This window comes from Nuphar pumila, chromosome 1, assembly GCF_984573655.1.
Source record: "Nuphar pumila chromosome 1, dmNupPumi1.hap1.1, whole genome shotgun sequence".
In the NCBI taxonomy this organism is placed as follows: Eukaryota; Viridiplantae; Streptophyta; class Magnoliopsida; order Nymphaeales; family Nymphaeaceae; genus Nuphar; species Nuphar pumila.
This window is the reverse complement of record NC_143249.1, coordinates 172,892,445-172,919,367: the sequence shown is the minus strand read 5'-3', so window position 1 is coordinate 172,919,367 and position 26,923 is coordinate 172,892,445. Positions and strand designations below refer to the sequence as shown.

Genomic DNA, 26,923 nt, shown 5'->3' with positions numbered 1-26,923 from the left:
CGTCTTATACCCAAATTAAACTTAAATTTACTTTCCGTCTCTCAACTCTCGGACCATGGTTGCGATATAAGGTTTTCTTCTAATAAATGTTGGATACAGGATCGCCAGTCCAGGAAGTTGATTGGGGAAGGCTTTAGGAGAGGCGACCTCTATGTAATGAAATGGTGGTCTTCAACAAATGCACAAATAACTCACAAACAAGTGTCTATTGGAGACACTACAAGCATGACCCTTGAAAGGGTATAAAAGGAAGAACACTTGAAAAATAAATAATACTTTATTCATGAACAAAATGCTTAAGAAGCATGGTAATTTACATTGAAGGGGTTCACCCCTATATATACAAAAAAGTGGGAGAGAGGAGAGCTCATTTTGAGCTCTCCAAAAGAGACGTTGGATTCCAACGTCTCTTAATATAGTTGTTGGACTACAGTCCAACAGCATTTATTATTATAGCTGTTGGACTGTAGTCCAACAGCATTTATTATAGCTGTTGGACTACAGTCCAACAGCTATTTGCACAGTTAAGTTCCAACAGGAACTTGACTGGATCAAATATCTAGTTTCTATTGAACTAGATGTTAAAAAAGAAAATAAAGAAAAAGAAAAAAAGAAAATAATAAAAGAAAATATAATAATATTAAATAATATTAATATATATATTACAGATTACATTTTAACACTCCCCCTCAAACTTACGGTACAATGAGCGAAAGTTTGTCTAAGAGGAAGTGAAATCTGGGAGCAGCGAGAGGCTTGGTGAAGAAGTCTGCTAATTGATATTCTGATGTAACATATGGCAGATCAATGGTTCCATGTAAGTATTCCTCTCTGACATAGTGACAGTCCGTCTCAATGTGTTTAGTGCGCTCATAGAATGTCCGGTTGCTTGCAATGTAGATCGCCCTTTTGTTGTCACAGCACATCTTTGAAGCTTGCGTTGCTTTAGCTCCCATATCCGCTAGCAATCGTCTGAGCCAAACAACCTCCATAGTGGTAGTTGCCATGGCTCTGTATTCAGCTTCGGTGGAGGAAAGAGAGACTTTCTGCTGCTTCTTGCACCTCCACGAAATTAAGGTTTCACCTAGGAACACACAAAAACCAGTAGTTGAGTGTCTATTATTGGGATCACCTCCCCAGTCAGCATCAGTATATGCAATTAAATTTAATGAAGATGAAGCAGACAAGAAGAGTCCTCGTGAAAGAGAGGATTTTAAGTATCTAATAATACGCAAAATCGCTCCCATGTGCACGGAGGTGGGAGCATGCTGAAACTGACTGACTGTATGAACCGCATGAGTTATATCTGGCCTAGTAATGGAAAGATAAGAAAGAGCTCCAACAAGCTGTCTATAAGGATTAGGATCATCAAGAAGTTCTTCATCATCAATTTTCATTTTAACATTGACAACTTCTGGAGTGTCTACTTTCTTATCATCTGTAATTCCAGACCTGGAAACGATATCAAGAGCAAATTTAGATTGAGATATCAAATACCCCCGAGGGGAATAAGCAACTTCAATGCCTAAAAAATATCTTAATAAACCTAAGTCAGTCATTTCAAAGTGAGTTTTAAGAAGAGATTTGATATTTGCAACTCCCTGTTTGTCGCCTCAGGTGATGATCATATCGTCTACATAGAGAAGAAGAATAATGATGCCTGCATCAGATTTCTTAACAAACAAAGCAGTGTCAGTTAAACAAGGTTGAAAACCAATATCAAGCATAACATGACTAAATCGGTCATACCAGGCTTTTGGAGCCTGTTTAAGACCATAAAGAGCTTTTTCTAGACGAAGAGCTTTACCCTTAGGGATACTAATACCAGGTGGGGCTTCCATGTATACTTCTTCAACGAGATTCCCATTCAGGAAAGCATTTTTGACATCTAATTGAAAGATAGGCCATGTTCTAATGGAGGCCAAGGCTATTAAAGTTCTAACAGTGGTCATACGGGCCACAGGAGCAAATGTTTCTTCATAATCGATGTCATACTCTTGGGCATATCCTTTTGCTACTAAACGGGCCTTATATCTTTCCAGGGTCCCATCACTTTTGGTTTTGACTTTGTATACCCACCTACAACCTATAGGTTTCTTACCCGGAGGAATATCTTGTATCGTCCAAGTATTGGCCTTTTCTAGTGCATTCAATTCTATTTTCATGGCTTCTATCCATTCTATATGATTTTTTGCTTGAGAATAGGATGATGGTTCAACATATGATTGTATTAATGTAATGGCGGCCCTATACGTGGGTGAAAAAGATTCATAAGACACAAATTTTTCTGGAGGTTTAGAGATTCTAGACGTTCTTCTAGGTGAGACTTCAGAGTATTTTTGTAATGCACATGGAAGATTTTGCTCTCTACGTCTTGAATATTGTAGACTAACATCCCTATGGATTTGCTCTTCATTATCATCATTTTCAACAGCAATAGGACTTTGATCATTGTCAAGGTCACATCCAACATCACATTCATTGGATTTTGAAATTGGATCAATTAAAAACGAGTATTCAGTGACATCATTGGATTTTTCAAATTCAAAGAAGCTTTCTTTTTCCAAAAAAGATACATTTCTTGACACATATAATTTGTCATTTTGAAAATCAAAACACCTGTAGCCTTTTTTATTATCAGCATATCCTAAAAAGGCACATGGGATTGCACGAGGAGAGAGTTTGTCATTTCTGTTGGTGAAAACAAAACATTTGCATCCAAAGACTCTTAATCTAGAATAATCTGGAGTTAAGTTAACAAGCTTTTCTATTGGAGTTGTATTCTTTAATGAGGAAGATGGCATCCTATTAATGAGGTAGGTGGCAGTTAGGACCGCTTCAGCCCAAAAACTTTTTGGAACTTGATTTGCAATTAACAATGTCTTAGTAGTTTCCATAATGTGCCGATGTTTGCGTTCGGCTAGGCCATTCTGTTGTGGAGTGTGTGGACATGATCTTTGAAGTGTAATACCATGTAAATTGAGATAGTCTTTGAATTCGTTGGACATAAATTCTCCCCCTGAATCAGTGCGAAAAATAGAAATATCATTTTGAAACTTATTTTTAACCATTTTATGAAATATTTGGAAGTTAGCAAAGACATCAGATTTATGTTTAAGAAAATAAATCCAAGTATGTCTAGAAAAGTCATCAACAAAAATGACATAATATGTATAACCACCTTTGGAAATTACTGGTGCGGGGCCCCAAACATCCGAATGTATTAACTCAAGTGGTCGTGAGGAAACAAAAGTTCTACTAAGAAATGGTAACCTTTTCATTTTGCCAAGAATGCAGTCTTTACAAGAAAAATTTTCAGAATTACAAAATTTTTCCAAACTTGGAAAATATTGAATTTTAGACATATGAGGATGGCCAAGCCTTTTGTGCCATAAATCCAATTCTAATTTCTGAATATTATAACAAAATGCATTCTTGGGTAATTCCAAAAAGTTCATGCAATAAAGTCCTCCTTCTCTATGGCCTTCCCCAATCAGCTTCCCTGACTGGCGATCCTGTACCCAACAACCATGAGAAGAGAAGGAGATATTACATCCATAATCAGATATTTGCGAGACAGATAAGAGATTCAAATTAAGTTTAGGGATATATCTAACTTCTGGGATAAAAAATCTTTTGGATTTTTGAAGATTTTCAAAACATCCTATTCCTTTTACTTCGAGAGATGTGCCATCGGCTGTAAAAACCTTTGACACACTTGAGTTATTTTTAAGACATTCGGATAGACTATTAACATTTGGGGTCATATGAAAAGAAGCACCAGAATCTAAAAGCCAAGGAAAGTTACCTGGACCGGAGAAAGATGCAATTGCCGCTCCAGTTGAGGCTTCGGTTGAGGAGGATACCCCTTTGAGAAGAGGTTGAAGGATTTTCATCCGTTGAGCCATAGACACAGGTGCATCTTGATCTTTTGACTCAGATTCAACAGATGCAACTCTTTTTTCTTCTCTTCTTTTTAACTTTGGACATTGAGGCCTATAGTGCCCCGGTTCATGACAATGATGACAAATAACTTTTCTTTTATCAAAGTCGCCGTTTTGCCTTCCAAAATGAGCCGGCTTGTAAGTACGAGTATGATTCCCCGGTCTAGATACAGCTAAAACGGAGTCATCATCAACTTTTGGAGTACTTTTTCTAAGTCTATTTTCCTCCATAGTGAGCTCTTTTATAGTATCAACAATAGAAGGAATTTTTCCACGATGTAAAAGGGCCGATTTGGTGGATTCAAACTCCGGCCTTAGACCATTCACAAATTGATAGAAATGTTCCATATCGAGTTGCTTTTGGCGAAGCTCGATGTCTTTGGCACAATGCCATTTGGGCTCAAGAAGAGCCAACTCTTCCCAAAGTTCGGACAACTCATTATAATATTCTCGAATAGTTTTATCTTTTTGAGTCATTGTCCGAACTTTATCTTGTAAATTGCATACATGTGCAATATCTTTAAGGGAATACATGTTTTTGAGGTATTCCCAAGCCTTATCGGCATGCTCAAACTTAGCTAGACTAGAGCATTTTTTAATCTCTATGCTATTGATGAGCCATGACATAATTTTTGCATGCCCTATCCTCCATTCTTTCCATTTCTTTTCATAAGTGGCTAACGCCTTACTCTTCTCTTCTTCCGTTAGAGGAACCTCTTTATCACCCTCTTTCTTGGTAAGAGATAGTTTAGGTTCCAAATCGGAACCATCCACTATACCCCATAAACCTTTTCCCCAAATGTGGTGCTTCATAATCGAAGCCCACATTACATAGTTAGTATCATTTATCTTCATAGGAATGATGGTGATCTTATCATTGTCATCCATCTTTTACAAGGGTAAGAGAGGAATAAATAGGAGGAGAGAGAGAGAGAAAAATAAAAAGAAAAGAAAAAGAGTAGACAAAAGAATAAGAGAGGATACAAAACAAATCTTCTTGAGCCAAGAACAAGGTGATGAAACACCTTTTGTAAATGTGGCACGGAAATCGAGGCGGAAGCACTTCAAGATCTAAGGATTTCGTAGCTTTAATACCATGTAATGAAATGGTGGTCTTCAACAAATGCACAAATAACTCACAAACAAGTGTCTATTGGAGACACTACAAGCATGACCCTTGAAAGGGTATAAAAGGAAGAACACTTGAAAAATAAATAATACTTTATTCATGAACAAAATGCTTAAGAAGCATGGTAATTTACATTGAAGGGGTTCACCCCTATATATACAAAAAAGTGGGAGAGAGGAGAGCTCATTTTGAGCTCTCCAAAAGAGACGTTGGATTCCAACGTCTCTTAATATAGCTGTTGGACTACAGTCCAACAGCATTTATTATTATAGTTGTTGGACTGTAGTCCAACAGCATTTATTATAGCTGTTGGACTGACTACAGTCCAACAGCTATTTGCACAGTCAAGTTCCAACAGGAACTTGACTGGATCAAATATCTAGTTTCTATTGAACTAGATGTTAAAAAAGAAAATAAAGAAAAATAAAAAAGAAAATAATAAAAGAAAATATAATAATATTAAATAATATATATATATATATTACAGATTACATTTTAACACTCTACTATGTCGATTTTCTTAAAATTCCCAAGGATCAATTTTGTAATGTTGTTCAAAACAAAGATATTCATGTATGGCATAAGAGATTGGGCCATCCCACCATTGTTAAAATCTCTTATTTGCCTTTATTAAGCATCTTTGTAATGAAAATTTTGTTTGTAATGAATGTATTCTTGGAAAAATGAAAAGTCTCCATTTTCCTCAAAGATCTATGTTTACAACAAGACCTTTTGAAATTGTTCACTCCGATGTATGGGGTCCAACTCCGGTGATCTCTAAGGGAGGTTTCTCATACTATGTTATCTATGTGGACGATTTCACTAGGTTTAGTTGGATATATTTTCTTAAACATAAACATGAAGTTTTCTCAACTTTTAAAACATTTCATATGATGGTTTTAAATCAATTCAATGGAAAGTTAAAAATTCTTAGAACCAATTCGGGTGGCGAATATCTTTCTAATGAATTCAAAAGTTATCTTGAAAATTATGGAATTCTCCATCAAAAGTCTTGTCCTAAAACTCCCCAACAAAATGGGTTGGCGGAACGAAAACATAGGCATATTATTGAAACAACACGAACTTTGCTCATTTCACAAAATATTCCAAAGAAACTTTAGGCAGAGGCCGCCCTTACTTTTGTCTATCTCATAAACAGACTCCCATCTAAAAACTTGAACAAAATTTCCCCATTTGAAAAATTATACGAAAAAGAACCTGATTATAGCAGGTTAAGGGTTTTTGGATGTAAATGTTTTGTCCTTACTGATAAAAATGACAAACTCTCTCCTAAGGCCATTCCTTGTGCCTTTCTTGGTTATTCTGAAACTCATAAAGGTTTTCGTTGTTATGATGTTAAGAGTGATAAACTATATGTTTCCAGAAATGTAAGTTTTTTGGAAAATGTTAGTGGTTTCGAAAAACTTGAAACCAATGACGAGAATATAGACTATTCTTTTTTGTTTGATTTATTAACTGAAGATGATGATACTAGTGATGATGAAACAAATCAAAATGACTCGAATAATAATGAAACTCATTCTGATCAACATATCAATGAAGAACATAGAGATGCTATAACCTACTCTCATAGAGATAGGAATACTTTTAGAAGTGCTCTCGAAAGATATGATAGTGAGTCTACCCCTTCAAGTGAAGGAAATCTTTGTAAGACCGAAAGATCAAGAAGACCCCCTTCTAAGTTCATCTCATATGAGTCATTTTCACCAAAATATAGAGCCTGTCTAAGCGCCATTCACTCATACATAGAACCTAGGGATTTCGAGGAAGCACGAAAATGCCCGGAATGGATAGTCGCTATGAATAATGAACTTGAAGCCCTAAAGAAAGCAAAGACATGGGAGTTTCAAGACCTTCCTAAAGACAACAAAGCAATTGGGTGTAGATGGGTTTTTAAAGTCAAAACTAAGAGTGATGGGTCTCTTGAGAGATATAAGGCCCGCTTAGTTGCAAAAGGATATGGCCAAAAATATGGGATTGATTATGAGGAGACTTTTGCCCCCGTTGCTCGGATGGTCACCGTCCGATGTCTTATACTGTTGCTTCAATCAATAAATGGAGCATCTATCAGATGGATGTTAAGAATGCTTTTTTAAACGGAGATCTAAACGAAGAAGTATATATGGATGCTCCTCCTGGAATGGAGTATCCTAAAGGAAAAGTGCTTCGTCTTCGGAAAGCACTCTATGGTTTGAAACAAGCTCCCAAGGCTTGGTATGATAGGTTTAACTCCGTTATGTTAGAAAATAATTTCTCATCCTGCTTTACTGATACTACTTTGTTTGTTAGAAAATCTAATGCATGAATTGTTATTCTACTACTTTATGTGGATGACATGCTTATAACTGGGAGCGATTCTAAAGGGATTAAAAGCATAAAATCCATTTTAAAGGATAAGTTTAAAATGTCTGACTTAGGCTTCTTAACTTACTTTTTGGGTATTGAGGTAGCTTACTCTCATAGAGGATATTTTTTGTTTCAAACTAAGCTTGCATCTGAGATTATTAACAGGTCAGGTGTTACAGATGATAAAATTTGTGAAACTCCTGCTATAGTAAGAGCTAAAATGAAGATTGATGATGGTGTTCTTCTCTTTGATCCTACTCCCTACAGGCAACTTGTAGGATCGTTGATGTATTTAAGTATCACCAGACCAGATATCTCTCATGCGGTGCATACGGCAAGTCAGTTTCAGCATGCACCATCTTCTGTTCACATGGGTGCTATCTTACACGTCGTAAGATACCTAAAGCACACCATTAATAAGGGAGTTTTTCTGTCTTCCTCTTCTGAGTTAAGGTTAATTGCTTATACTGACTCTGATTGGGGAGGTGACCCAAATAACCGTCACTCCACCACTGGTTTTTGTGTTTTCTTAGGAGACTCATTAATCTCATGGAGATGCAAGAAGGTGTCTCTATCATCAACTGAAGTCGAATATCTTGCCATGGCAACTACTACCATGGAAATTGTTTGGATTCACCAATTGTTGAAAGACATGGGAATCACTATTGAAGGACCTACCAAGCTTTGTTGTGACAACAAAAGTGCGATTTATATCGCTAAAAATCAATCTTTTCATGAGTGGACCAAACACATAGAGATGGATTGTCATTATGTTCGAGAGGCGTACCTCAAAGGAATCATTGACCTTCCATATGTCACGTCCGAATATCAATTGGCAGATTTCTTCACCAAAGCCTTGTGTGCTCCGCGTTTCAACTTTCTTCTTAGCAAACTCTCGGCCATCCTGCCCTAAGTTTGAGGGGGGGTGTTAAATTATGTACCTTATTACCTAATGTAATATATATATTTTATATATATAAGGTAATACATATACATATATTTATATATATGTATATGTATCTACTTATTATATATATAAAATATATATTTCTTCTTATTTAGTCGTAGGGGTAGTTTCATCTTTTCCTCCATTTTACGCACATTCACCTTTTGAATGTGTTTGTAATTTCTTTTTAGCTTTTCTTTTCTTTATTTTCCTTTTTTATTTTTTGTACTTAAAGGAACCTTGGGGGGCCCACTCAAATAGACGTTGGGCCCCTCCAACTATCACATTTGTGACCGTTGGAGGGGCTCCAACGTCTAGGAGTGGAGCCCCTCCAAGGCTCCTTTTTTGTGTGGTTATAAATAGGGGCTCTCCCCTTGTATTCTCTTATGGCTTTGAGTCAAATCCCAAGTTCTCAATAAATCGATTCCATTGTTTTTATGCCTTTGTGCATTTGTGAGTTATTTGTAAGTTGTGCCTTTGTGCACAAGTGTTCTTAAGTGTTCTTATTGTGTATTCGTGGTGGGTTTATTATCAAGAATATTAAGGTCTTGATCCTAGTATCTTGGTGGAGATACTTTTACAAAACCCCCCAACAAAATGGGTTGGCGGAACGAAAACATAGGCACATTATTGAAACAACACAAACTTTGCTCATTTCACAAAATATGCCGAAAAAACTTTGGGTTGAGGCAGCCCTTACATCTGTATATCTCATAAATAGACTTCCATCTAAAAACTTGAACAAGATTTTCCCATTTGAAAAATTATACGAAAAAGAACCTGATTACAACAGGTTAAGGGTTTTTGGATGCAAATGTTTTGTCCTTACTGATAAAAATGACAAACTCTCTCCTAAGGCCATTCTGTGTGCCTTTCTTGGTTATTCTGAAACTCAAAAAGGCTTTCATTGTTATGATATTAAAAGTGATAAACTATATGTTTCCAGAAATGTAAGCTTCTTGGAAAATATTAGTGGTTTCGAAAAACTTGAAACTAATGACGAGAATATTGACTATTCATTTATGTTTGATTTATTGACTGATGATGATGATACTAGTGATGATGAATCAAATCAAAATAACTTAAGTAATGAAACCCATTCTGAGTCCTCAACCCTTCATCAACATATCAGTGAAGAACCACATAGAGATCCCATAACCTACTCTCATAGAGATAGGAATACTTTCAGAAGTGCCCTCGAAAGATTTGATAATGAGTCTACACCTTCGAGTGAAGAAAACCTTCGTAGGACCGAAAGACTAAGAAGACCCCCTTCTATGTTCATTTCATATGAGTCCTTTTCGCCTAAATATAGAGTCTGTCTAAGCGCCATTCACTCTTACATAGAACCTAGGAACTTCGAGGAAGCACGAAATTGTCCAGAATGGATAGTCGCTATGAATAATGAACTTGAAGCTCTAAAAAAAGCAAAGACATTGGAGTTTCAAGACCTCCCTAAAGATAAGAAAGCAATAGGGTGTAGATGGGTGTTTAAAGTCAAGACTAAGAGTGATGGGTCCCTTGAGAGATATAAGGCCCGCTTAGTTGCAAAAGGATATGGTCAAAAATATGGGATTGATTATGAGAAGACCTTTGCCCCGGTAGCTCGGATGGTCACCGTCCGATGTCTTATAACCGTTGCCTCAATCAATAAATGGAACATCTATCAGATGGATGTTAAGAATGCATTTTTAAACGGAGATCTAAACGAAGAAGTATATATGGATGCTCCACCTGGAATGAAATCTCCTAAAGGAAAAGTGTTTCGCCTTCGGAAAGCACTTTATGGTTTAAAACAAGCTCCTAAGGCTTGGTATGATAGGTTTAACTCTGTAATGTTAGATAATGGTTTTTCATCCTGTTTTACTGATACTGCTTTGTTTGTTAAAAAATCTAATGCAGGGATTGTTACTCTGCTACTATATGTGGATGACATGCTTATAACTGGGAGCGATTCTAACAGGATTAAAAGCATAAAATCCATTTTAAAGGATAAGTTTGAAATGTCTGACTTGGGTTTCTTAACTTATTTTTTGGGTATTGAGGTAGCATACTCTCATAGAGGATATTTTTTGTCTCAAACTATGCTGGCATCTGAGATTATTGACAGGTCAGGTATTACAGACGATAAAATTTGTGAAACTCTTGCTATAGTAGGAGCTAAAATGAAGATTGATGATGGTGTTCCTCTCTCTGATCTTACTCCCTACAGGCAGCTAGTAGGATCGTTGATGTACCTAAGTATCACCAAACCAGATATCTCACATGCGGTGCATACGGCAAGTCAGTTTCAGCATGCACCAAGTTCTGTTCACATGGGTGCTATCTTACGTGTCGTGAGATACCTAAAGCAAACTATTAATAAGGGAGTTTTTCTGTCTTCCTCTTTTGAGTTAAAATTAATTGTTTATACTGACTCTGATTGGGGAGGTGACCCAAATAACCGTCACTCCACCACTGGTTTTTGTGTTTTCTTAGGAGACTCATTAATCTCATGGAGATGCAAGAAGCAGCAAAAGGTGTCTCTATCATCAACTGAAGTCGAATATCGTGCCATGGCAACTACTACCATGGAAATTGTTTGAATTCATCAGTTGCTGGAAGACATGGGAATCACAATTGAAGGACCTACCAAGCTTTGCTGTGGCAACAAAAGTGCGATTTATATCGCTAACAATCACACTTTTCATGAGCGGACCAAACACATAGAGATGGATTGTCATTATGTTCGAGAGGCGTACCTCCAAGGAATCATTGACCTTCCATATGTCACGTCCGAGTATCAGTTGGCGGATTTCTTCACCAAAGCCTTATGTGCTCCGCGTTTCAACTTTCTTCTTAGCAAACTCTCGGTCATCCTGCCCTAAGTTTGAGGGGGGGTGTTAAATTATGTACCTTATCATATAATATAATATATATATATTTTATATATATCTGGTAATACATATACATATATTAATATATATCTATATGTATCTACTTATTATATATATAAAATATATATTTCTATTTGTTTAGCCGTAGGGGTAGTTTAGTCTTTTCCTCTGTTTTACGCACATTCACTTTATGGATGTTATTGTAAATTTGTTTTTATTTTCTTTCTTTTTTTCTTTTTTTTCTTTTTTTTCTTTTATGTAAAGTACCAAAAGGTACCTTGGGGACCCACTAACATAGACGTTGGGCCCTCTCCAACGGTCACATTTGTGACCGTTGGAGGGGCTCCAACGTCTATGAGTGGAGCCCCTTCAAGAACCCTCTTGTGTTGTTATAAATAGGGGTTCTCCCCTTTGTATTTCCTCATGGTTTTGAGTCAAAGCCCAAGTGCTCAATAAATTGATTCCATTATTTTTATGCCTTTGCGCATTTGTGAGTTGTGCTTTTGTGCACAAGTGTTCTTATTGTGCATTCGTGTCGGATTTATTATCAAGAATATTAAGGTCTTGATCTTAGTATCTTATTGGAGATACTTTCACACGTCTTTGGGTTCCTGATGACCCGGTCTTACGAGATGAAATTCTTGCGGAAGCCCACAAGTCTAGATACACCATTCACCCTGGCGGCACGAAGATGTTCAAGGACCTACAACGGAGTTATTGGTGGAACGGTATAAAGCGAGACGTGGCTGAGTATGTCTCGAAGTGTTAGACGTGTCAGCAGATCAAGATCAAGCACCAAAGACCCGATGGAGTCATACAGCAGATAGAGATCCCTTTATGGAAATGGGAAGATGTCACCATTGACTTCGTAGTCGGTCTACCGAGGACGCGGAGGAAGCATGACGCGATATGGGTGATCGTCGATAGACTTACCAAGTCTGCTCACTTCCTACCAATCTGTCTCAATCAATCGTTGGATAGTCTCGATGATCTCTATGTTAGAGAGATTGTGAGATTGCACGGTGTTCCGGTCTCGATTATCTCTAATCGTGATCCTAGATTCACTTCGAGGTTTTGGGGGCAACTTCAGCTGGCTTTGGGCACAAAGTTGAAGTTCAGTACTGCGTTTCACCCTCAGACTGACGGGCAGTCTGAACGTACGATTCAGACCTTGGAAGACATGCTTTGAGCTTGTATGATTGACTGGAAGGAAGAGTGGGATTCCAACATCAGTCTGTCGGAATTCGCGTATAACAACAGCTATCATGCGAGCATCGGGATGGCCCCATACGAAGATTTGTATGGGAGGTTGTGCCGATCACCTATCTACTGGGACGAGGTTGGCGAACGAAGATTGGAGGCACCGATAGTCTTGCAACACTATACTCGACAAGTGCAAATGATTCGAGAACGACTCCGTAACGCTCAGAGTCGGCAGAAAAGCTATACAGATAGGCGCCAACGAGAGCTTACCTTCGAAATTGGTGAGATGGTCTTTGTTAAGTTATCTCCGACGAAGAGCGTATTTCAGTTCGGGAAAAAGGAAAAGCTAAGTCCTAGATACGTTGGACCGTTCGAAATCCTGGATCGAATTGGAGAAGCAGTTTATCGCGTGGCGTTACCTCCTCAGTATGCTCACATCCATAATGTTTTTCACGTATCCATGTTAAGGAAGTATGTTCACGATCCATCGCACATCATTCATTACGACGATGTGGACATTAGAGGGGACTTGACATTCGAAGAAAGACCAGTGGAGATCGTAGATCGTCGTGACCAAGTGCTAAGATCAAAGACCATTTCCTTTGTAAAGGTTCGGTGGCAACATCATGGAATTGACGAATGTACTTGAGAACCTGAGAACGATATCAGGGAAAAATATCTTGACCTGTATTTTAATTCTTGAAGGCAATAAATATTTCGCAGACGAAATTCTTTTAAGAGGGGTAAGATGTAAAACCCACGGTTTAAAAAAAATTGTATCGGACCCGGGCCGGGCCGGGTCCGGACCCGACCCAAGCCCATCCTTGATAGGGTTTTAATAACCCGGCTCAGAAAGAGGATTTTAAGAAATCCTCTTCCCGAGCGCCGCACCCCCCACCTACGTCTTCGAGCGGATAAGGGAAACCCATCGAGGTTTCCCCATTTATCGCCCCCCCCCCCCCCCCCCCGAGCTCTTTAAGAGCACCGAAGGAGGGCAGGGGGAAGCACCTCCCTCTCGAACCTCCTCCTTCCCTGCGCACGCCACCAACACCGATCGTCGTCGCCGTTGCGACCCACGCCAACGCTGGCCACCGCTGTCGGTCTCCTCCCAGGTACGTACCTTCCCTCTTCCTCTTTCCCCCCCTTTATTCACCTCCCTCTCTGTCACCTCGCCGGAAGGCACGACAGGAGGCTGATGGCCCCTGCCGTACCCTCCCTCTTCACCCTCTTCTCGAAGGTTCACCAGGAGGTCGACAGGCGTCGCACGGCCCCTGCTGCGCCCTCACACTTCCCCTGTGCCCATTGGAGGCCCGACAGGTGGCCTACCGGGCCCCTGTCGTCTCCTTCTCTCTCTAGGGGTTCGTCGGAGTGCCGGCAGGGAACAAATGACCCCTGCGACACCCTCTCTCCCCTGTGGGTGATTAGGCGACCGACGGGAGGTCGGTTGCCCCCCTATCACCCCCGTCCCGATCTCTCTCTCTCCCTCTGTCGGCAAGGGTTGGCACCCTGCCGCCTCTCGGCTGTCGGCAGGGGCTGGCCCCGTGCCGTCTCGTTGTTGTCGGTAGGGGCTGGCCCCCTGCCGCTTCGTTGCTGTCAGCAGGGGCTGGCCCCCTGCCGCCTCGGTGTTGTCGGCAGAGGCCCGCCCCCTGCTGCCTTGCTGTTTTCGACAGGGGCTCATCCCCTGTCGCCCCGCTGTCGTCGGCAGTCAGGGACTCACTCCCTGTCGCCTAATCCTACCCATGCCCCCGCCATTAAATTATATTATCATAATTAAATATTTCACGCTTTTGCAGACTTCGCATCGAACCCTGCTCTGGCTCCGCGGCCTGAGCCTCGTATTATCTACACTCGTAGACGCACGCAGTTGCACGACATCCGGAGGTAGAGGAAAGTCGAACAAAGGGTTTGTAAAAATGAAATAAAATATAAAGATGCTGTGATAGAATAGTTTATTTGGCATACATGCTTACCTGTAGGATTACTTGTGATTGTTTATTTTGTGTTCCCTCGTCCTTATTCTTTTGAAATTGCGCGCTTAATATAAAACTCTATGTGTAGACTCATTTCTAGAGAGAAACCTACGACAATTGTTACTGTAACCGGACCTTAAGACAGGTACAGTATAAGTTTTACGAGAGGTAATGAAGTACCCTGAAGTGGGCAATCAACACCTTATAGATATCAATGACATAATGTCGGCCTCCACAGGCCAATTGCTCAAATAGCAATACATGTCATGTATGAACCAAAAGAATCTCAAGACATTAATTGTTACCCTCTCATCGTAGTCGTACCTCTGGGAAAGATACGATTGTACTTTTGGACAAGTACAACCCATGTGGGTTACGATGTTTGGATGATGAGGTTGTAGTAACATCAAAGCGTGCATTTAGCACAATGTTGAGATCACATAAATGGTGACAACTCGCCCTCACAGACAAGATGCTCGAGTGGGTCTATTAGACCAGAGCATCTAGAATGGGGCGGCGGTTAAGAAACCTCCATCGTACCCATTCGACCTTCACGGTTCATCCAGGGAGAGGATGGATGGTACAAAAACTTCGATGGACAGGTTGTTAACAACCATCCCACGGGCAAAAGACTCGGCTTCCCCCAGTCATCGGAATTAGGGGAATTGGGATTACCATAAATTATCCTAGGTGGTAACTCCCAAGTACTTCTGCAGAAGTTGGATGCATCCATGGGCCACGAATGCCTTTGAGGATTTACTCTCTTAGTCACTGACCGTCCCCTTAGAAGCGGACTCAGCCAACTATCCGGGTTAATGAAAACACCTGACATAATAAACCCCCGGATCGGTCTCGGTTGTTTCTACGTTTTGCATTTGTACGTACCCACAGGCTAGTTAATATCAGAACTTAAAGAATATTTTTTTAAATAGTTGTAGATGATTGGGAGTAACATTGCTTAAAATGCTTCAAACAATAGCTCTTTGCATATGTTACACTTGTTAGAATAGCTTTAAATTGTATTTGTTGCTTTAATATAATAAATTGTTTATCTTATTAATGTCCTGCTTTATTTTATTCTACTTATTTATTCGTGCACCTACTGGTTTGTTATGAAAGTGACCCATTTCATAGAAAGGTGATGAGTAGGACTTCACAAGCGGCCGATGTTGTGGTGCAACATGGCTCAAGATTTCTCTTTTTTCTGCTTGCGTATTGGCTCTGAGTTTTGGAGTTTTTCTTTAGATTATTGAACTTTCAGAAATTTGCTCATTTTGTAATATACTGCAGATTTTATTAATAGTCTATTGCATTATTTCCTTAATTCCTTTTAAGTAGTTGTTTATGTGAATGATGGTTTTTCAGCTAACGTACCCAGGATTGTTGACTTGTGCTCATTTCTAAATGTCGTCCGTTGTCGCTTTTAAAAGTGAAAATTTTAAATCTTTGAAAGGTTTTTCGATAAGGTTTTCGAAATCACAAGTCGAAATTTTGGGAAGTTACAATATATATATATATATATGCACATACATACACGAAGTGTTATCTTAAAACTGTTAAAAATTATATATATATATATAGAGAGAGAGAGAGAGAGATATACCCTCCCCACACCCCGGCTCCCAAGTTTTATTAAAGTGCTGCATCACCACATCCGTGCACACGTAGCTGCACCCACACCTATGTGACATAGACTCAAAGTCAGGCACCATGAGTAAGAAATACAAATTTACTACTATGCCTGCTTCATATTTTATGTGTCACTATAATGCATGCATTATATGTCATGTAGCAGATCACTCCCTCAAAAAAACATAACATGGTAGATCACATTCAAAACCTGAGAGTTGATGCGAGATGTTACAAACCAAATCATAACTGACAGGTTTAGATGGACACTACTCAGCATCCAGTTTCTTTGTGTTTTATGATACTGACTCCAAAATGACAAAAATAAACTTTAACAAGCACACATTAGGGATGTTTTCAAGGTTAATTTAAATTTATCACCAACAATAGAATATAACAAGCTGGGAAATAACATGAAACCTATAAAAAATGCACTCTTAAATGGATTTTTTTTACACAAAATTTTCATTTCATATGCCAACAATCACCATGAATGATGTTAAACATCGCAGCAAGCAGAGGTTTATTACAAAATAAGATAAAATAAAAATAAAGCATTGGTACAACGGGAAGGGCACAACCAGTGTTCACAGAATCAATCCCATTATAACTCATCCAGGTGAAAAGGCAACCTTTAAGTGATAACAGAAATGCAAATTCCATCAAGTCAAAAGAACATATGCACGCAACACACTTTGCTATGAAAATATTAAAAAGGAAAGGCAAGCTGCATACCGCAGAGATGCCCTTAGCAAGAAGAAATCTCTCAAGAGGCATGCGAACCAGTTCGTCATCAATGAGAAAATCAAAAGGCGTATGAGTCTCTGACATTAGAAAAGATAAAAAGTTAATGGAAAAAAAAGTGTTTGAATTTGTGGGATTGAAGGGCAACAAAAAAATTATTGCATTCAAAATATCTACTTGTCCAAGGAATATATAGAGATGCTAGATGATAATTAGATCAAGGATGAAAACCACCATTCTACCAACTCTTAAAATATCCACCACACTGCACAAAACCTGGAGTGAATACTTTCAATTATTGATTCAGAGAACAAAATCCAATCCAATCAGCTTTTAATTTGGTCTTGGGGTCAGGTGACTTCACCAGATCATAATTTGATTAGCTCCCTGGCTTGTCAAAAATTCCAAACTTACATGCAAAATGCACTAATTGGATTCATAATCATATAAAACTCTAGGTCTTTTTTTCTTCATCTGTCAATTGGATTCAGACAAGAAGACCAAGTCAAGCTCAAGCATACATCTACTCAATTGCAGAAGCAGAAACACATTACCAAATTCAAGTAAACACGTCAAACATCAATTTCCAACCCATACCACTGCCGTTGGGCATTGTGTCTCCAAACCTCAAAGCAAAGCAATAAAGCAAAGAGTAAAACCAAACAAACACAAAAAGTTGCATCAGAATTCACAGATTTTGGCAGAAATGCACATACTACCCACACCTCGAATCCATCATTCGTACTGAACGGAAGAGAGAAACTTCTTTCCCCCGGCAATTCCGAAAATATAGCGGGAAAATTACATGTTCCCTGCTAGGAAGAACTTTGTATCTCCAGCAATGCGTGAACGGCGAGTTCCATGGTGAACCATGTATCAATGTAAAGAGCGCTTCTAAGACGTTACTATTGGATTAAAATACAATAGAACCAGAAACCTAGTTAGGGTTTCACCGGAACGGATGTACAACTTGATTAAGCTCGAGAACGAGTACACCGATGAATGATAGAGATAATAGACAAACAAAATCGGGAAAAGAGAAAGAAAGAGAAGGATAGGCTCAGTCACCGTGGTGGAGGAGGGCGTTGATGATCTCGGAGAGGCCGAGCCTGGTGAGGTTGGAAGGGACGGCGATAGAGGTGGCGGGCACCCTCAGAGGCTCGAGGAGCTTGGTTACGAACCGCACTCTGATCTGCCGAGCGGCTTCCCCTCCTCCGGAGGCCGCGCCGCTCGTGCTTCTTTCCATCGACCTCAATCTCCTTCAGCCGCCCATTTGGTCCCGCGGAGACAAAGAAGTAAGAAACGAGAAGAATATGAAAATCCCGCCACAACCGCCCTAAAATTGAACGGAGGGAAAGTGGGGCAGCAACCACCGTTGGTGTGTGGTGGATGAATCCAGCACGGATAAACGTGGACCAACCCCACCACACCCGGCCCGAGATGATTTAGGTCCAAACCAACTCTCTCTCTCTCTCTCTCTCTCTCTCTCTCTCTCTATATATATATATATATATATATATATATATATATATATATATATATATATATATATATCATAGTGACAAAAGTTTTTATAGGCAAATTCTCATTTTTCAAAAACTCGCGAGAAATTGAAAAAAAATCATAAATCTCTCATTTTTTTGGCAAAATCTTGGCAATAAAAAAAATAAATTAAAGAATAAAAATTGTATTTTTTATAAGAAAATATTAATACAAATTATTTAAAAAATAAAAACACATGGTTTTTGCGATAAATAATCATTTAAAACATAAATATCGTGTTTAAATTGCGGTATTTATGTTTTTTTTTTCATAAATCTCATGATATTTTGAAATTCTCGCAAGAAATTGCCGTTTTAAACTTTCAGGCAATTTCTTTAGATATTATCATGAGATTTTTGTAAATCTCACGATATTTGTCACTATGATATATATATATATGCTCTTGAAGTCAACGAACTATTGAGCTGAAAATGGTAGGTTCGTGCTTTTTCACTCAATACAATCGCATAGATGTGTTCTAACATGGTTTCTTTTATAAGAATGAAACCTTGGATCGAGTTGTTTTGATTTTAAAATATGGTTTTTTTGGGTCGTGGAATTTTACTGCATTATAGGCCGGTGGTTTTTCTAATCTGTTTAAAAAGCTACTTACAAGTCATAATCATATGATTTATAACTCCGTTTTGAACTAAATATACCTTGTAGATCACATCCATAAGGTATGGATCTACCAAATATAAAAATATAAAACTAAGGTGATCTATGCTCAATAGTACAATGCCTTCAAACATAACATCAAATGTAAACCTATATATATTCAAAAGTTTACCTGTGATTTTACTCGTTTGCTCTCTCTCTCAACATAATCAAATTAGGTTAAATTGTAGATTTGAAATTAATTACATGCATTGATATTGAATAATGGATTATAAAGAAGATAAATCATAACTTCAAAATGTTGAAGTCTATGCATGAAAAGCATTTCTATTACCAATTGAATCATCGCCACCTTAAAACATAAAAATATAGTATCCTTTTTTTGGTTTTGTTTCACACAAATTAATGTTGTCCTTGTTTACGTCTCTCTAGAGGGCAATGGAAACCTTCATTGTGAGCAACAATTCTCAATATATTGTTTTTTAATTTAGTGATTTTAGTTTCTTAATTGTGACCGTATATTCTACAAGTTCAAAGTTAACTGTGGTCAGTTTTGGGGGATAAGAGACTCAAGATGATAATCGGGGTGGCTCAGATGCTACATTATTAGCATAATGGCAATTCTCATAACAGTACGTAGGGATGCATTAACGATTATTTTCTCGTGTGCATTTGAGCTCTAAATGTAATTGTTGTGTATGAATCTTCATTAAATAAACAAATACTTGATTTTATCTATTGTATATATATATATATAGTAAACTTAAACTATGTATATTAACAGTAATTATATTTTGAGCAAAAACATTAAATCATGCCCTAGTATGATTGGCAGCATAACAATATCATCTTAAAAGCTTATAGCATAAGCATGACAACAATGTTCTAAGTCTCTATTTAAAGTGATGAAACTGCATAGCGATTGTTAATAGTTTTCATTTTCTTTAGAATAAATGAATGGAGAAAGATGCATACTTGCTTTTAGTTAAATTACGTAAGTCAACACAATACAAGTAATAGGTATTATAATTATGGTTCAGAAGAAAGTGTTCCACATGTTTGGCATTGTATGATCAAATTGTGCTAGCTACTCATAAATATGTGAACAATGTAAATTAAATAATTAAGTAACTATTAAGAATTTATACTATATTTTTGTGTTTTGATTTTTTTCCTTAATTCATACGCTATAAAGAAGTACCTATTTTTTGGTTAGCCAAAATTCTTATTTTATTGTTTACAGTGAAGCATTCATTAATATTTTGTTGTTCATCAATAGTGATCTTTAAAATGTACAGGTAATTTGTCATTCACATTTATGTATAAGAGTTTTATGGCATAAGTTTTATAAAATCACAATAAGTTTGTTGTTACCTATTGCAAGTAAAGTTCCATTTCTTTGGTCATGATTACCCTCGCTTTGAAAAACTTTTAGTGATAGTTTGTGGTACCCTTTATTTTATAAAATTCCTTTATTGCTATATGTAATGGACTATTATTAATGCTCATGGCTTTTTATAATCTATTTACCTTACCACCATGTTTTTTATATCATGTATTCATATGTTTTTTAATATATTATATATACTTTTCTTTAAAATACAAGTAATGGCAATGTGGGCTCACATAGAGATAAATTTGTGTCGATTTCTGCAAACTCTATAATGGTGCTTTAAGATACAATAAAAAATATAATATAATCAGTAGTTATAGCATTCACCCTAACCTATTAAGTGCATAGTTTGATTTGAATTTATATAGGAAGGGGTAGAGCAAATTGAAATTGTGATAGGTTTGGTTTGTACTTTTCTAACTACTTTATAACCTAATTCTACAAATGTTGATGGTGTCTTGAAATTTTTTGGTGGAAATTTGATGTTTTTTGAAAATATTTTATAAATGACAATATTTATCCTAGTAGTTGGATGATCATTTTCTAATTTGTCAAAATCTTTTGCAAACCGCGGTGTAACACAAATGGTTGGTTGTAATATTTGGTAATATTATGCCTATTTTTTATTTTATATTTTAAAAGTTTTGTGAAGAACTTGAAAATGGTGAAAGTTATATATATATATATATATATATATATATATATATATATATATATATATTCAATGTCTTAGATATGTGTGCAAAGGAAAATGATGGGATTAAGTGATGACACATGGTTGTCACCTTTTACATATTTCACAAAACTTTGACACACTTGTTTTCCAATTTATCTGATGCCTTTAGTGGCTTGGTTTTCGTTGTCTTTGTTTCTCCTTCAACAATTTTGTTTTGATTTGTAGTTGGGTGCTCAACATGCTTTTTGTTGTTTTAGTGATTTTTGCCCTTTATGATTGGCAATGGTTTTGCATGTTTTTTTTACTCACAAAGTGTTTGGTTTGGTATTCTATAGTTGGATGCATGGATATATTGATAAGTTTGAAAAGTGTTGGTTTCTTTCATTGGGTTGGTGTTAACCTGTGGATTGCCATTGCTTCTTATGTTGTCTTTTTAGATTTAGGGTTTTCTTTCAGTTTCAATAGCCATGTCTTACACTAAGCTTTATTATTTTTGTGTGTGAGGTTTTGTTTTGGTCGATCAAGCGAAAGTGATTTGCCTTTGCGGATTATTTTCATGCTTTCACATAGACTTGATGCTCAGTTGAAGAAGTGAGGTTCATGTGATGTGACTTGGTTCATGGTATCTTAAAGACATTGTTTTTATATATAAATTTGTATACATTTGTATGTTATTTGATTTGCTAAAATTCTCTTTTCTTAGTTTCTTGCCGAAGGATGGAAGTACCCTCTTTGTTATCAGGAGAACATTCAATTTCATAAAGATAAGTTTGGTATTATTGGTTATGATTTTTTCAATATCTATGAAATTGTCTATATGTGTTACTTGACATGTATCTATGATATGTATATGTTGTATATTTTGGTCACTCTGTGATTTTTTCTAAATATTTATAACAATGTTTATTGTATTATTTGACATGTATGTAAATGTTGTTTTTTAGTTTAATTTAATCATATCTTTAAGTATGTTTTTTCCCCTTTGTATGCCTATTTTTTTCAAACATGTCATGTTGTTTATTGTTGTTATACGTATGTTTGATTTTTTCCTATTGTTTTTCATTGTTGATATATCTTTTCTTTTTTAATATGGTTTTTTTTATAGTTTTTTCTTGCTTTGGTCGAGGTTTAGATTTTAAAATGCTTAAATTTGCTTATTTTCTACCATTTTGTTTGAAGTTTTGTGAGTTTCCACATAAAATATTTTCTTTTTGGTTTCAATACTTGATGTTTCTTCTTGGTTATGCCTCTTGTTTATTTGTTTCTTTGTACATTTCAATAGATTGTTAATGTTGAAAGTGCAGTAGGATCGAGGCAACGAGCACTAGAGGGGAATGAATAGTGCTTTTAAATATCGTATTCAGAATTTTGACGGATTTTGCAATTTGCAAAGCAAACACACAAAGAATACAAGAATTTATCATGGTTTAGTCTTTCCTGACCTACATCCAGTCCTCAAGCAAAATCCGCTTGAGATTTTCACTATTAACCTTGTGTAACTACAAGATCATACACAGACCAAATCCGGTCCCACTTTTAGTAACACACATACTGAAAGCAAACAACTCCTTTAAATCAAGAAGTCCTTCATTTTACAAAAAACTGAAATAAGTAACAACTTACAAAACAACCTATGAGCCCTTCTTATGAATGCAAATAAGATGCAATTGGTTTTTGAGGTTGTTAAAATACTCTACTCACGAATTCACTGTCTCTCAAAGAAACTTGAGTGAAAAATATCAAGTGAGTGAGAAACTGAATATGAGTGAAAAGCAAAGAGTAATTCAATGTAATTCGATTTGATTGCCTTCAAATCGATTGATTTTGAATGTAGAATGCACTCATATTTATAGTTGAAAGATTTCATACGTTGAGGGTATGAAAGGGTGTCAAAACTGTTCATTTTGAATTATCAAAATGTTTGAAAAATGAAAAGACACGCCTTTTAAAAGTTTCAGAAAAGCTGGCAAAATTAGTCGACTAGAACAATAGTTAGTGGACTCATAATTAACTGTTAGTAGACTGACAGTTATCGTCGGTCGACTAATGTGTTTATCAAGCCGTTTGAAAATCTGAAGTTTTGAAACTTAGTCGTCTAGAGAAAAAGTTAGTCGACTGAAAATATCATCAGTAGACTGAAAAACATTTTAGTCGACTGCTGCTAAATTTTTCTGAAAATACATGTTCTGTCTGGTCGACTGATAAAATCATTAGTCGACTGCTGCTAATTTTTCAGAAAACAGACATTCTGTCTGGTCTATTGATAAAACCTTCGGTCGACTAATTTGACAAAAATAACATTTTGTTTAGAAATTTTGACGCGAAAGGATTAGTCGACTGGTGAGTCTATTGGTCGACTAATAAACACGAAAAATTAAATAAAGAGTTTTCTAAAAAGATTTTCATGAAGGGTTCTTTTAGAAAAGTTTTTCTAAAGACTTTTTAGGTGAAATGCAACCGAAATATGCACTCTAAGTAAGGCTCTTACAAGAATCTAAGACTTTTAATGGTTTTTTATATTTGCACACTAGTCTTCAAAGATTCTTCATCGAATTCTTCAATTCTTATCATCTTTCTTCATTGCCTTAGCTGAAATGTTGTTGATTCACTTGTTCATCATCAAAACCTTGTACTTGAAGTATCATGTACGGCCTCATTGTCGTAACAGATGTGACCCATCTTTTGTGTGTGTGACACAGTTTGACTACGGGTTTTCTTGTGCTTGTGTTTGAGGATTTGTCTTTAAGATAAGCTTATTATTCTATTTTGAGTATTGGATGGGTAATGCTTTTATTTTCTCAACTTTTGGTTTATAACATTATTTGGAAAGTTTTGCTATATTATTAGAGATGGACTATCACATATTTTTTAGTGATTTATTTTATCATGATAAGTTGTAGTGAGATAAACAAATATTTGTGTTTAGCTATAGCATTTTAGCATTTTTTTTATAATCAATGTCAAAAAGTTGTCAATCTACATTACGATTAAATATTTGTAGTTTTCTTTTTTGATTGGTGGATTCATGGGGCTGAATTTTATAGGAGGTAAAAAGGTTGTTGGTTCCTTTGGTTATGGTGTGGGCAAGAAGCCGAAGTTGTGCATTTTGAAGTTAAGAAACCAAAGAGATGAAACTCAAGCTCACTAATTTTCACAATCCTTGTAAATCTATCATAATAAGTGTATAAGATGGTAATGAAAATTATATTTTGAGTTATGTTTAAAGTAAAATGTGGCTTTCCATGAGTTATATTTGGATACAATTTGAATATGAGTTTGCTTTTCTTTATATGGGGATTGTTTTCATGTCTTGATTTTCTTTAAAAGTTGAGCAAAATTATTGTAGTCGTTTAGTTTAAACCTTAGTTTATAAAATATTTGAACCAACCAATGTACTTGATATATTTAGAAAGTGATTTTAGGACATCATATAAAATTTTGAAAAAAAAGGGGCATGTATTTATGAGGTCATATTTGTTACCTATTGTTTTTTTTTAACTTGAGCAAATAAATTTTTAATGTGTAATATATGTTGGTTTCTGATGTGTAAGTGCTTTGGCTTTTTTTGTTATGGTTGACCTTTTTTTTTAAGTATGGTATATTTTAGTTATAATGTGTAAATTTATATTTTCATGTTATGGTTGCCTTCATCAACATAATGGTTTTAAAATGTATATTATCTAATGAAATCATAAAATGGGTTTTACATGATGTGTGTTTTTGAGTTTGTGGTTGTTAACCATTATTTTGTAGCTTATAGGAGAAATGTGTCTTTTTAAGTATAATGTAATTCAGATTTTTTAATTACAACCAGATCTATTATTATAATGGTGCTAATTGGCTTCTGTTCTCTCTACTTGCCTATTTTTGTGTGCATTTTGTATCTTAAATATCATTCTAAATGTGTTTGTTTGTTGTTGGTTGTTAATTAACTTGTTTTATATTGATATGTTGCATGTTTTTTTTAGCCAAAGAAAACATATTTGAGTTTGGTCTTAGAGATTTGAGATTAATAGGCATTCAAAGTGCTACATAACTGGTGGAAGTGAGTGGTTTTTAAGTTTTAAGTTTATTATTGTTTTTATAACTAGAATGTTAAAATTTATAATGAATCACTTAGTTCTCAATACAAGGAGTATAACTCTCTCACACACACTTCCTCTCTTTCTTTGTTATCAATGAACTAGTTGATTCACAATATAAGGAGCCTCTCTTTATTTCTCTGTCTTTTTTTCTCTCTCTCTTCCTCATGATTAATGGATCACTTGGTTCACAATACAAGAAGTCTCTCCCCGTCTATTTGCCTTTGTGGTTAATGAACCACTTGGTTCACAATACTTAGAGCCTCTCTCTCTCTCAACCACCTTGTTCTATTTATGACATGCCACTTCTCTCTTTCTAAGGCATTAAGATGTCTAATAGGTATCACATTTCTTACTGCCTAACCTATTCCATGGTGTCAATTAAGAAGTGAACTTTAATTTTTTTCACATCTAACTTTTAATTTTTCCTTATTTGTAGTTTACCATGTTTTTTTTTTCATATAATTTCTTTTAGTTGTTAGTTCCATGTTTGGAGTTGATGTTTATGCTGGATTATATTTAAAATTTTCATTGTTTTTTTCTTTTCAATCAGGTACCTACAATTTCTAAACATTGTCTTTGGTGGAAGTGAGATTAAAGAAGGGTTGATTCTAAAACCCATTTGTTATATTTATTTTCACTTTTGTTTTCATGGAATATATGGGTTTTTGTACTAGTATACATATATGTCCCAATTCTTTAAAAGATTATGCAGAGAAATCAAGGTGATTGATGCACTCTTTGTAATGAATAACAAATTTTTGTCTAAGTTTTTATTTCTCTGATGAATAAACATCATTAATTTCAGCCTACTCATTAAATGTTCTCTCTCTAACCTCATTGTATAATAAGCTTTCCTTCTTCATTTGATATTTCCTATGCCCTATATTAATGTTTTCTCTCTCATTAGATGTCCATTATCGGTCCCTTTTCACTCCCAATGTATAATACACTTCCCTTTTCCTTATGATTATGCCTTCTATTTAATATTTTTTTCTCTTACTCACCCACCATGTACCTTACCACTTTTTTGTTTCAAGATTTTTAAAATTGTTAGATTATAAAGAATGTGTACCTACCTTATATCACCGTCATCTCAAGTCCCTTCTCTCTGGGCTAAAGGTCTTTACATGAAACAAGTCATGCTTACTGGTAGGGGTGTCAACAGGTCAAATTTAACGAGAACCTGACTCGACCCAGACCAAACCCTATAGGGTCAAGGTATGGACTTCTAACAGTAGGTCCGATTTTAAACCGGGTCGGGTCCATTAAGATCCTCTAAATTTTTGGTTTGGGTATAATAAACCAAAAACCTAAATAACTGGACCTTGATAATTATAAATAAGCGAGTCTAGATTGCATTAAAAAAAAACTCAACTGGATCTAGGTCGAGGTCTGGTGCCTAATGAAGACTGATAGAGTGTTCATTATTGTTTACTTTGCATTAGGTCAAGTCATGGCAAAGTGTAGCATGAGTTGTTTGTTTTGGGAAGAGAAAAACAATGATACTATGATGAGTTGCCATTTAAGCTTTTTTTATCTACTAGGTGTGAGCATCTTTCACATGTCACAATTAAAAATACAATTGTTTCAAAATGTTATGAAATATCAGTTTTATCCTTCTACGGTTTAACAATACAATGTCATAAAAACTATTTTTTTAGATCAATTATTATGCCATGAAAAAATTGAAAAATAGATGGAGCATTTAACATTTTTTATTGTATCATAAAAAAAATGGTATGTATTTATAGAGTTTTGACAATTCATCTAGCATAAAAAACCTCAAAGTTGAAAAATAGCT

General features: G+C 36.2%; 1 protein-coding gene across 1 annotated transcript in view; it reads right to left on the bottom strand.

Moving 5' to 3' along the window:
* Window positions 1–18,086, bottom strand: part of LOC149851302 (ribosome biogenesis protein WDR12 homolog) — a 49,260-nt gene extending 31,174 nt beyond the window's left edge. The window contains exons 1-2 of the mRNA XM_089999917.1: window positions 17,877–18,086; window positions 16,800–16,888 (exon numbers count right to left, since the gene is read on the bottom strand). Of these exons, the coding sequence (XP_089856043.1) occupies window positions 16,800–16,888; window positions 17,877–18,054 (267 nt within the window). The 5' untranslated portion in view covers window positions 18,055–18,086. The remainder of the gene's footprint in view (window positions 1–16,799; window positions 16,889–17,876) is intronic.
* Window positions 18,087–26,923: the final 8,837 nt, after the last annotated feature.